The sequence below is a fragment of the Canis lupus genome, chromosome 6 (assembly GCF_011100685.1).
Source record: "Canis lupus familiaris isolate Mischka breed German Shepherd chromosome 6, alternate assembly UU_Cfam_GSD_1.0, whole genome shotgun sequence".
Lineage (NCBI taxonomy): Eukaryota > Metazoa > Chordata > Mammalia > Carnivora > Canidae > Canis > Canis lupus.
The window spans coordinates 50,195,040-50,207,323 of record NC_049227.1 but is presented as its reverse complement, the minus strand read 5'-3'; the positions used below and the strand labels follow the sequence as shown (position 1 = coordinate 50,207,323).

Sequence of the window (12,284 nt, the reverse complement as noted above, 5' to 3'; positions counted from 1 at the left end):
AAAACCTGGCATCAGTGACACTCAAGTTTATGAAGATTGGTTATTTCTTAAGTATTTCTGTTAAAGAAATTAAAGGAACTTAAACCTTAGCATCCAGAAAACATTATTTTGTTCTTTTATTTAGTAAAACTATATCCTTGGAGTCAGATTTGTTTATATGCTTATGAGTCTTGCCTAAAATTTCTTACGAAAGTGAAGAAATTTTAACGATGTATTCTGTACAAACACAACACTTTACAGATGCAGTCAAATCGTTAAAGGCTTCCTAAGACAAAACTATTACTAAAGAATTCAAAACTGACTGTTGGCATCTAAAAACTGAAAAATATATGTAGTGCTGTAGGGAAAGGTTTTCTTACTATAATTTACAGATGACTCTTTAGATGTAACTGTTTTGTATAATATCTTAGTGTAATGCAAGACAATATGTAATAGAAATAAGTAGGCCTAAATATATTCAACTTGATATATTAAAACCTATGTGTCTGAAAGGTAGACTATTTTATTTTGAAAATTAATATTACATTTTTTTAAAAGATTCTTTTATTTTTTTTTTCATGAAAGAGAAAGAGGCAGAGACATAGGCAGAGGGAGAAGCAACCTCCATGCAGGTAGCCCGATGTGGGACTCAATCCCTGGACCTCGGGATCACGAGATCATGCTCTGAGCCAAAGGCAGGCGCTCAACCACTGAGCCACACAGGCGTCCCTAAAATTAATATTTCAATGTTATTAATACCTGGTTACCTATATCACCCTTTTAAATGTAACATATAAAAAATTCTAGGGCAGCCCCAGTGGCGCAGTGGTTTAGCGCCACCTGCAGCCTGGGGCATGATCCTGGAGACCGGGGATCGAGTCCCACGTCAGGCTCCCTGCATGGAGCCCGCTTCTCTCTCTGCCTCTCTCTCTCTCTCTCTCTGTGTCTCTATGAATAAATAAATAATAAAAAAAACTAAAAAAAAAAAAAAAAAATTCTAGCTCCCTGAATGTATTTGAGAATAGTGGTATTTAAAATTTTTTTATTAATGTAAGAGTTACTTTTAATTTAAAAAGCTATTTTATTATCATGTACATTATCATTTAGTGATTAGCCCTTAAAATTTAAAAGTTGGGCAGCCCTGGTGGCTCAGTGGTTTAGCACCGCCTTCAGCCTGGGGCCTGATTCTGGAGACCAGGGATCGAGTCCCACATCAGGCTCCGGGCATGGAGCCTGCTTCTCCCTCTGCCTGTGTCTCTGTCTCTCATAAATAAATAAATAAAATAAAATAAAAATAAATAAAGGCAAAGAAAAACCAAATATCCCTTCCCTAAAACACAAATTTTTAAATTATGCATCTTAGTTTTACTTTAAGAGATAATTCTAAAGTAACTAATCTTTCCAATATATATCTTATTAATATTCAAGAAACATAAAACCTAACTAAAGTTGATAGCTTAAAATTTAACAGATAGTGAAAGAATGCTCTTTCTCAAACTCCCATTTTCTGTGTCCTTTCTTTCTCCTTCAACTCCCACAGCCCTGGTTCTTAGTCAACAATAGAATCAAAGGCATAAATCAACCTCCACTTTATCAGACATTCATAAATTTTAATTTCGAGAGCAGTAAGTGGAATTATATGGATTCATTTTTATTTTAAACAATTAGTTTTTGGGGAGCCCGAGTGGCTCAGCGGTTTAGCACCGCCTGCAGTCCAGGCCATGATCCTGGAGACCCAGGATCGAGTCCTGGGTCAGGCTCCCTCTGCCTGTGTCTCTGCCTCTCTCTCTGTCTCATGAATAAATAAATAAAATCTTTTTAAAAAATAGTTTTTAAAAAACATTTGAAAGAAAATTAAACTACTATAAGGTCTTATCTTTAACAGCAGCTTTTATGAAAGAACTACTAAACTGGCAAGAGAGGCATGAACTTACCAAACATTTATTGAATCCCTATGTACTATAAAGGTCTTGAAATGCATCATCTTTTTATCTCACAATTACCCTCCGGAATAATAGGCACATTAGCACTCTTTAACACAGGAGAAACAAATGATCAGAGAAGTGCTTTGTCCAAGGTCACAAAGCAAACAAATGGCAAAATTCAGCTCTGAAACCAAGTAAACCTGAGGCTCTTTCACATCACATTGTTATATGTAGGAGAAATAATCCCTGCTTTCAACATAACCTAGTTGAGACAATAAATATACACACACTCACAAACACACACTCATGCATGGAATGTACGCTCTAGTTTCTTGTAGTAAGTATACGCAGTAGGAAAAAAAAAAGTATTGTGTTAAAGGAGTTTAAGTAGAGTTTTTTGTGTTTTGTTTTTTCAGGTTGGCTTGACCTGAAAAGGCTTCCAGGAGGAAGAATTGAGGTGGGCCTTGCATAAAAAGTATTAATAATTAAAGAACAGAAATGCACTTTTAAGGTGGAGGGAACAGCATAAAGAATTGCTGCCAGAACATGTCTCCTCAGGCAGTGAGTTGCTTAATTTGACTTGATCAAATTTATAAAAGGAAGCAGCGTAAGTGACTCAAGGACCAAATTATATTGATGACTATAAATGTCAGGATAAAAAGTTTGAACTACTACACTATAGATAATTGAAGAAAAGGACTAAGAAATTAATCTAGTTGCAGTTTATTGACTAGATTATAACAGGTAAAGCCAAGTAAGAGAGGAAAATGTTAAGAAACTTATAGTATTTAAGGCATGAAACAACAGGTTCCTGAAGTGATTTACAGTGGAAAAGGAGAAAGCAACATTAAATACAACAGGCATTATGTGACTAAATGGATTAAGAGAAGGCTAAAAAACAGTGATACTGCTGAATGGAAAGATGATAAAGCAACAGAAGGGAGAATGAGGAAAAATAATCTGTCAAGCTCAAAAAGACATTTTTTTCTAGAAACAGAATACCAAAAAAAGGAGAGATGAAACAAAGGTAAAAAAAAAAAAAAAAAAAAAAAGAAAAAGAAAAAGAAAAAAAGGTTTAGCACATTCAAATAAGGAAATAAATAATAATTAAACAGGCAGTTGTTGAGCGCTCCTGAAGACAGGGATTGTGCTGGGCTTGGGAATTCAAAGCTAAAGAAGCTACAGAATATAGTCCTTAAAATCAAGTTGCTTACACTTCATTACAGGAAGACAGACAAAACAGAAATTCACTGTCAGTTCAATATGGTAAGTTAATCCAGAGTCAAAAGCTTGATGCAATAGAGTATAAAACACAACACAGTAAGGGCTTTTAATAATTTATTATAAGTATTAAGACCTGTTGTTGTTTATGACTTTCTAACAGATGGAAAAAATAGACTTTTTACTGAGTTGTTCAGCAAATGTTTAGTCAGGCACGTGGAATTAGAGAACAAAATAGATGAATTCCTTCTCTCATGCAATGTACAGTCCATACCTTCAAAGAAAGACAACTAAAGAGGTGATTACATAGTGTTGTAATGGGAGAAACAGAGTATTATAAACAAACATACAAGAGGGAACCAACCTACTTCAAGAAAGTAAACTTGGGGAAGGTCTAAGGGATGAGTAGGAGTAATCCAGAGGATAAGGTATATTGCAGATGAGGCCAGAGGGAAAGAAGGCAAGAGTCTTTAAAGCAGAGGAAATACATGTGCAAAGGTCTGGAGCCTGGAATCCAAAGAGAGCAGTGTGTTCAATTAACTGAAGCTCAATACACTTTCACTGTAGATCAATGTGGGGTAAGAGTGAGGGACATGTCAGAGTGGGGGTTGGGTGGGTAGGTTTCAGCAAGAAATGAAGCCTGAGAGAATGTGGAAAGGTCCAAATCATAAGTTGCCTCATAATTCTTTTAATTTTAGACATTTTGCTTATGGCAGTATTAAGCGAGGAATGACATTCTCAAGTTTGTCTTACTTTATAAGAGCACGCTGGTTAGAGAATGGGTTGGAGAGGCACCAGACTGGAGGCAGAAAGTCCAATTAGAAAGGACCAGGATAGCGGCAGTTGGGGGGCAAGGTGGAGAATAATGACTAAATTTGGGGGATTTGGGGATCCCGGGGTGGCTCAGCGGTTTAGCACTGCCTTCAGCCCTTCAGATCCTGGAGACCCGGGACTGAGTCCCACATGGGGCTCCCTGCATGGAGCCTGCTTCTTCCTCTGTCTGTGTCTCTGCATCTCTCTCTCTCTCCCTGTGTCTCTCATGAATAAATAAATAAAATCTTTTTAAAAAATTGGGGGTATTACAGACTAGAATCAAAAGAGAAACAAGTCGGAAGGTTTAGTTGTGGAACCCAGAATCTGATGTGCCTCGGGGGCATTGGGGGCAGACATGATGGATAAATGCTAGCTCCTTCAAGACCCCTTGTGCTAGCTGTGCCATGTAACAGTTCTGGCCAATGAGTCTGACTGGTCCCACCTCTTCTTCCTTCACTGCCTTGAATATGAGGTTGTAGCAGCCCTCTCCTAACAAGGAGGCAAAGGCCAGATGAATTGTTGAAATGACAATCCTAACCAGCTGCCATCTAGCTTTGGGATGCATAGATAAATTTCCCATTTATTGGTTCGGTTTTAATTAGCTGCAGCTGAAAAATACCTAATATGCATGCAATTGGAGATTTCCAGGACAGTAGTATATATATGGGTCTGGAGTAGAACTGGCTTGAAGACTGGGGAACTTTAGGAATCATCAGCATATAGATGAAACTAAATTCAAAGAAGTGGAGTAGTCCAGGGAGCGTGGAGGGCCAAAGTCAGAGCCCTTATAAACACCAATATATATTTAAAAGTAGGGCAGGAAAATAGGAGATTGGGATGGAGTGGCCAAAGATGTAGGAAGAAGAATATTGAGAAGCTAGTGTCACAGAAGCTAAGGAAGGAGAAGTTTCAAAAGAGAAGCCAACACCTACAAGGGTGCACATCTCAAGTACACAGTGTCTGCTGAGAACTCCTCCCTGGCCCCCGAGACTCCTCCTATGTGTTCCTGTACCTTTGTAATGTCCCATTATAGCACTCCTCCAGCTCTTTCTCCCCTGCCCGCCACCACAAGGTGGTGTCTTCACTTGAGACAGCAGGAGTCTTGCTCATATTTGCATCCCCAATGCCTAGCCTCGCACAGTACCTGGTACACACAGGCTCTTGGCAGATCAGGGGCCGACCACCGTCATAGCTTAGGGAGGAGGGATCCCAGAAAGAAAAACGTTATACAAATAGGATGAAACACTAAGATTACTGGGATGTTTAAAAGGTGGTTCAGAGGAAGGAACTTCAGAGGAGATGGTGGTAGGTCGTAGCTCTGGGGATAAAAGGGTCGGAAGGATACGTGGCGCAGACACAGGAGAGGAGTACAGGTCCTCAGGACGAAGCGCGAGTCTCTCTGCTCCTCGGGGGCAAGGGCCCGTGGCGCTCTTCCTTGCTTTACCGGTCTCTTCCTCTAGACTAAGTTCCCCGAGACAGGGGTCGTGTTGTCGGTGTTCGGCACACAGTGGGTGCTCAATAAATGCTGAATGAATGTGTATCTCCGTATCCCGAGCGCCCATCACAATGCCCAGCACCCAAGGGTGCCCGATAAAGGGCTACCGGGTGAAAGGCTAAATAGACGGGCCTGGGTGCAGGTCGAGCTGGAAGACGACGGAGTCGCGACAGGTACGGAGGGCTCGCCAGCCTCGCCGCCCTTCGCCTAGCATGCATCCTTCCACGTGCCCCGTCCGCCCGATACTCGCAGACAACGTCGCACGTCTCCCCGGGAACCCCGGCGACTACTCACTCCCCCCCCGCCCCCCGACCTCAAGCCTCAAGTAAGCCCCCAACCACTCACCAGCCGCCCAGCATTCCGGCTCCACGTCCCGAGCACACGCACTGCGGCCATCTTACCCGGAAATGACAAGCGCGCGGACCACCAACCGGGAGCCGGGGAACGCGCCGCCCCCCGAGCGGCCAATGGCGAGGACAGGAACGAGCCTCCCCCCTCGACAGCCAATCAGGGGGAGGGGCGGGGCCTGAGCCGCGCTCGCGGAGGTGAAAGAGCGAGCTGGGGCTGGAGGGGCGGGGCCGGAGGGGCGGGGCCGGAGGGGCGGGGCCGGAGGGGCGGGGCCGGAGGGGCGGGGCCGGAGGGGGCGGGGCCGGAGGCGGCTCCAAGGTGACATCGCGGACGAGGTCGGGCAGGACTTGCTTACAGCCAAGCCTCTTCGTTCTCCTCCGGGAAGTGGAAACGGACACTGTTAAGGACACTGTTAAGGGAACACAAAGGAAGGGCCCCTACCTGGAGAGTGATGGTGAAGACCTGAGGGATGACTGGGAAAATATCCCCTTTCTGCTGGTCTGGTAACCGCCTTGGTCACAGAAAACGCGACATTTCTATGCTTTGTAGCAAGGCTGAGCACCAAGTGAGTTACAAGTCTGCGCTGGAGTTTAGCGCCGCCTGCAGCCCAGGGCGTGACCCTGGAGACCCTGGATCGAGTCCCACGTCGGGCTCCCTGCATGAGGCCTGCTTCTCCCTCTGCCTGTGTCTCTGCCTGTCTCTGTGTATCTCTCGTGAATAAATTAAAAAAAAAAAAAGTCTGCGCTGGAATACCACCCAATGGCGGGTATTTCTTACTCCCATTGAGTTTCTTGGTGACCAAAATTGCCTTTACAAAAAAAATTTTTTTCACAGAAGATAAAGAAGGTTACCTAATGTCTGAAATAAGGATACCAACATTATCTTCCTTCTTAAAGAATGTTGTCAGATGCAGCTGCCCACACATACAATATGTGTTACAGATCTATACCCTTGATTGGTATACCTTGACTTGGCTGTTGCAGAACGTCAAATTGAGGTCAAGCTGATAAGGGGGAATAAAAGATCAGAGCTTTAATAGTTAATCTTTCTCAGAGCAACTAGGACACCAATTTCTAGAAACTTCCAGGATGACATTTGCCTGGTTCTTGCCTTCTACATGGGAATTAAAATCTGAACAGATGTCTAAAGAATTGGGGATCCCTGGGTGGCTCAGGGGTTTAGCCCCGCGTTTGGCCTAGGGCCTGATCCTGGAGACCCGGGATCGAGTCCCACATCAGGGTCCCTGCATGGAGCCTGCTTCTTTCTCCCTCTGCCTCTCTCTTTCTGTGTGTCTCTCATGAATAAATAACTCTTAAAAAAATCAGCCTTTATTCTTTTTTAATAGTATTATTATTTTTTTCATTTAAAGATTTTATTTATTTATTTCAGAGAGGGAGTGAGCCCAAGCAGGGGAAAGGGCAGAGGGAGAGGGGAAAGCAGGCTCCCCCCGGAGCAGGGAGTGCAGTGCAGGAGCTCAGTCCCAGGACCCCCGAGGCCAAGGCGGGCTCTTAACTGACTTAGCCACTCAGGCGCCTGCCTCCAATAGTGATATTCAATGAAAACAACTTCTTTTGAAGTACTGGTTTCATTGCATTCCCTAGATTCTGATAAGTAGAGCTTTCATTTTGGGTACTTAAACAATTTTCTATTAGCATTTCTTCTTTTACCTATGGTTTATTTACAGGTGTTTGTAAATTTCCAAATACATATGTTTTCTGCTTGTTTTGCTTCTCTTTTTGGAATGAATTTCTAACAAAATTGCATTTTTTAAAAAGATTTTATTTATTTATTCATGAGAGACACAGAGAGAGAGGCAGAGACACAGGCAGAGGGAGAAGCAGGCTCCATGCAGGGAGCCCGATGTGGGACTCGATCCCAGGTCCCCAGGACCACACCCCGGGCTGAAGGCGGAGCTAAACCGCTAAGCCACCCGGGCTGCCCCCAAACCATTTTGGTTAGAGAATGCCACCTGTATGATACATATTCTTTGGACATTGTTTAGATTTGCTTTATAACTTAGTCATTTTTTATAAATGTTTCATGAGTCCTTTAAGAAAATATGTAATCTATAACAACTGGTTGAAGAATATCTATATATGGAAATAATATGTACATAATATATCATTGCCATTAAATCAATCTTATTTGTTGTTTTGTGCAAATCATCCTATTGGGCAGCATGGGTGGCTCAGTGGTTTAGTGCCTGCCTGCAGCCCAGGGCTGATCCTGGAGACCCGGGATCGAATCCCATGTGGGGCTCCCTGCGTGGAGCCTGCTTATCCCTCTGCCTGTGTCTCTGCCTCTCTCTCTCTCTCTCTCTCATGAATAAATAAGTAAGTACAATTTTTTAAAAATCATCCTTATCTTAACTAAATTTTCTCCTGCTGAATCTAGGGCATACAAAGTTTTGAATAGTTAGATTTTCCTGGTGAATTCAACTTTTTATAGTGACTGTTTTTGACAATGATAATGCTTTTTGTTTTTTATTGTTTGTTTGTTTTTTTAATTAATTTATTTATTTATGATAGTCAGAGAGAGAGAGAGAGAGGCAGAGACACAGGCAGAGGGAGAAACAGGCTCCATGCACCGGGAGCCCGACGTGGGACTCGATCCCGGGTCTCCAGGATCGCGCCCTGGGTCAAAGGCAGGCGCTAAACCGCTGCGCCACCCAGGGATTCCCCGATAATGCTTTTTGTATTAAAGTATAATTTATCGTTGAGATAGCTATATCAGCTTTCTTTTGAAAGTTGGTGTTTAATTGGTGCCTCTTTTCCATCTTTTTATTTTCAGCTTCTCATGATCTTTCATATTTTAAGTGCAGCTTTTTTTTAATTTTTATTTATTTATGATAGTCACAGAGAGAGAGAGAGAGAGAGAGGCAGAGGCACAGGCAGAGGGAGAAGCAGGCTCCATGCACCGGGAGCCTGATGTGGGATTCGATCCCGGATCTCCAGGATCGCGCCCTGGGCCAAAGGCAGGTGCCAAACCACTGCGCCACCCAGGGATCCCTAAGTGCAGCTCTTGTAAATAGAATATTCTTTAAAAGAACCAATCTCTGGCTTTCAACCAGAAAATTACTTTATAGTTTCACTTTTATCAGTTGTATTTGTGAGCTTATCTCTACTTTCTTGCTTTAGTGCGTTCTTTATCCTGCTTTTTTATGCCAACCCAATTTTTCTTTAAAAAAAATTTTTTTAAAATTTTTATTTATTTATGATAGTCACACAGAGAGAGAGAGGCAGAGACACAGGCAGAGGGAGAAGCAGGCTCCATGCACCGGGAGCCAGACGTGGGATTCGATCCCGGGTCTCCAGGATCGCGCCCTGGGCCAAAGGCAGGCGCTAAACCGCTGCGCGACCCAGGGATCCCTCTTTTTTAAAAATTGAAGTATATTTTCCCCTTAGTTCATTTTCCCTTTCAGCTGGTTTAGAAGTTATACACAATTGTTACTTTATTGGTTACTCTTGAGATTTTAGCTTGCATGCTTATCTTTTTTTTTTTTTTTTAAGATTTTATTTATTTATTTGAGAGAGAGAGCACTGGAGTGCACGAGGGGGAGAATGGGAGAAGGACAGAGGGAGAGGGACAAGCAAACTCCTCACCAAGCAGGCAGGGAGCCAGTCCCAGGACCCTGAGATCATGACTTGAACCTAAGGCAAGATGCTTAATTGACTGAGGCACCCAGGCACCCCACTTGCATACTTATTTTAAAGTCTTAAATCAATTTATGTTTTAACCCTATGCCCAAAGGAGACCTGAGAATTCTTTAACTTTAGTCATCCACCTCTTGATTTACACTCTTTTGTTGTCTAGTGTTATTTTACAGAATGTTATTTTAGATAAACTGACATGTTTACAATTTATTTGTTTCTTTTTTCTTCTTACATATTAGACTTTCCCTCTGAGGTAATTTTTCTTTCTGAAGTACATCCTCTACAGAGTATCTTTAAAAAAAAAAAAGATTTTTTATATTTATTCATCCAGGATCACACCCTGGGCTGAAGGTGGCTCTAAACCACTGAGCCACTGGACTGCCCCTCTACAAAGTATCTTAAACTCAGTTTCTGTGTATCTTTATTTCATTCTCATTTTTTAAAGATAATTTTGCTGGGGACCTAATTCTGTATTGATGGTTATTTTCTATCAGCATTCTGAATCTTTGAATCTTTTTTTTTTTTCTAAGATTTTATTTATTTATTTGGCAGAGAGAGGAGAGCACAAGCAGGGGGAGTGGCAGGCAGAGGGAGAGGGAGAAGCAGGCTTCCCACCAAACAGGGAGCTGGATGCATGACTCCATCCTGGAACTCCGCAATCACCAGCTAGGTGGAAGGCACATCCTCAACCAATGAGCCACTCAGGACCCCCCTTTTTAAAAAAGAAAAAGATTTTACTTTTTTATTCATGAGAGACACACAGAAAGAGGTAGAGACTTAGGCAGAGGGAGAAGCAGGCTCCCTGTGGGGAGGGAGTCAGGACCCTGGGATCAGGCCCTGAGCCAAAGGCAGACAGACACTCAACCACTGAGCCACCCAGGTGCCCCTGTTGTCCTTTTTTTAAATGTAAGTTCTATGCCCAACATGGGGCTTGAACTCATGACCCTGAGATCAAGAGTCCCATGCTTTACCCATTGAGCCAGCCAGGCATCCCAATCCATTGTCTTTACTTCCATTGTTCTGTTGAAGAATTTGTTGTCAGCCTAAATGTCTTTTTTTTTGTAGATAATTGCAAAGACCTAGCATCTAACCCAACTCTACCACTTATTATGTCACTTTGATTAGCATGTCACTTTGATTCCCTAGCATGTCACTTTGATTCCCTAGGTCTCAATTCCTCCTCATTGGTTAAATGGATACAATAACCCCGACCTCACAGCTTTGTGGTGAACATTAACACAGAAAATGTCTATGAAAGCATTATATAAGTGCTTATTATTTACTCTTGCATAGCTAATCTCTCCATTATCTTACCATTTTGCTCACTTCCCCCTCCCACTGGAAGTAGTTAGAATGAGGTGAACTGATCAGAGGCAGGATTTCATAGCAAATTTAGAAATGAAAGCCAAGTTTCCTGAGAAGGTTAAGTTTCTACAATAGGACTAAGATATAAAACAGAAGTAGAGCTTTACTATTCCATCCCCACTGCCGCTTCCTTCCTTCAAATTCTTATTATCTTTTGGGGTGCTGAGGTGTCTCCGTTGTTAAGCGTCCGACCCTTGATTTGGCTCGGGTCATGATCTCAGGGTTGAGTGATCTATCAGTTGAGACCCCATAACAGGGTTCGCACTCAGCAGGGAGTCTGCTTGGGATTCTCTCACTTCCCCTGCTCATGTGCATGCAAGCACACACACTCTCAAATCTTAAAAAAATTTTTTTTTGGTTATCTCTAGCATAGATTATTGCACCATTTCCATTTTTCTCTTCAGGCTCTTAGCCCTATTTACCCTCCACATATTGTCAAAGCCAACATCCTAAAATGCAAATATGACCACTTTCTTGATTAATTAATCTCGCAGCTCATCCTTCATATTGCAATGTCCCAGATTTGGTTAAATATATAGAGTATGTGTTCCCAGAATGTATCTTGTCACAAAAGTGGTAGAACAGTCTCTTAGTATTAGTTGTGGTAAAACAACCACTTAGGATTAGGAAACAATGGTATTTACATCAGATCATCCAGGTTCATGTCCTGGTCTTCTAGTTAACTGTGTGGATTTGTAGCAAATTGTTTAACATATGCAGCTGTAAATGGAGGTAAAAATTGTTAAGCACTTCAACAGGTTGTGAATGCATGCAGTGCATGGCACCCAAGTAGATGCTCAATAGATATGGTCTGTTACTGTTGTGGTTTATCATATGCTATTTCTGTGCCCTTCGACTTAGATTAGTATATGTTAAATATTGTTTGTATTGCTATTCAGGATAACATTGTAATTGATTACTTCTCAGTGTCTCAAATACCCCTTCAGTAAGTTCATGGTAGAAGCTGCCTTACTCTTCTTTGCTTACCTAGAGGCTTGCATGTTATGCGATACTCCATTATGGTAGCAATTGAGCCGCAAGCAGAATCCAGAAGCCTGCCATGGTCTTAGGTGAAAGATGGTGGTCGCATTATCATGAACTCGCCCTCACTTTGGACAAGGTAAAATAACTTTGATTTTTTAAAAAAGATTTTATTTATTCATCCATTAGACAGAGACACACAGAGAGAGGCAGAGACACAGGCAGAGGGAGAAGTAGGCTCCATGCAAGTAGTCCGACGTGGGACTCGATCCCGGGACTCCAGGATCAGCCCTGGGCCAAAGGCAGACGCTCAACCGCTGAATCCCCCAGATGTCCCGGTTTTTGGCTTTTTAGAACATTATATTACTGATTCTGATCTGCCCTTTCCCACCCATCCCCAAATAAATTGTGTTTCACAAGAGAAAAAGAATACTATTAGTTCTACTGCTACTATTACTATACACAACACACCCTTGTGAGCAATGAGAGGCTCACGGGTACGGA

General features: G+C 42.4%; 2 protein-coding genes across 5 annotated transcripts in view; one reads left to right on the top strand and one right to left on the bottom strand.

The window, feature by feature from the left end:
- Window positions 1-5,926, bottom strand: part of DBT (dihydrolipoamide branched chain transacylase E2) — a 53,721-nt gene extending 47,795 nt beyond the window's left edge. Inside the window, exon 1 of the mRNA XM_038541212.1 lies at window positions 5,779-5,926. Coding sequence (XP_038397140.1) covers window positions 5,779-5,829 — 51 coding nt within the window. The 5' untranslated portion in view covers window positions 5,830-5,926. The remainder of the gene's footprint in view (window positions 1-5,778) is intronic.
- Window positions 1-12,284, top strand: part of RTCA (RNA 3'-terminal phosphate cyclase) — a 54,751-nt gene that overhangs the window by 823 nt on the left and 41,644 nt on the right. For all 4 annotated transcript variants that reach the window (XM_038541213.1, XM_038541215.1, XM_038541219.1 and 1 more), the window contains exons 2-3: window positions 2,321-2,361; window positions 11,791-11,919. In XM_038541213.1, the coding sequence (XP_038397141.1) occupies window positions 11,860-11,919 (60 nt within the window). In that variant the 5' untranslated portion in view covers window positions 2,321-2,361; window positions 11,791-11,859. The remainder of the gene's footprint in view (window positions 1-2,320; window positions 2,362-11,790; window positions 11,920-12,284) is intronic.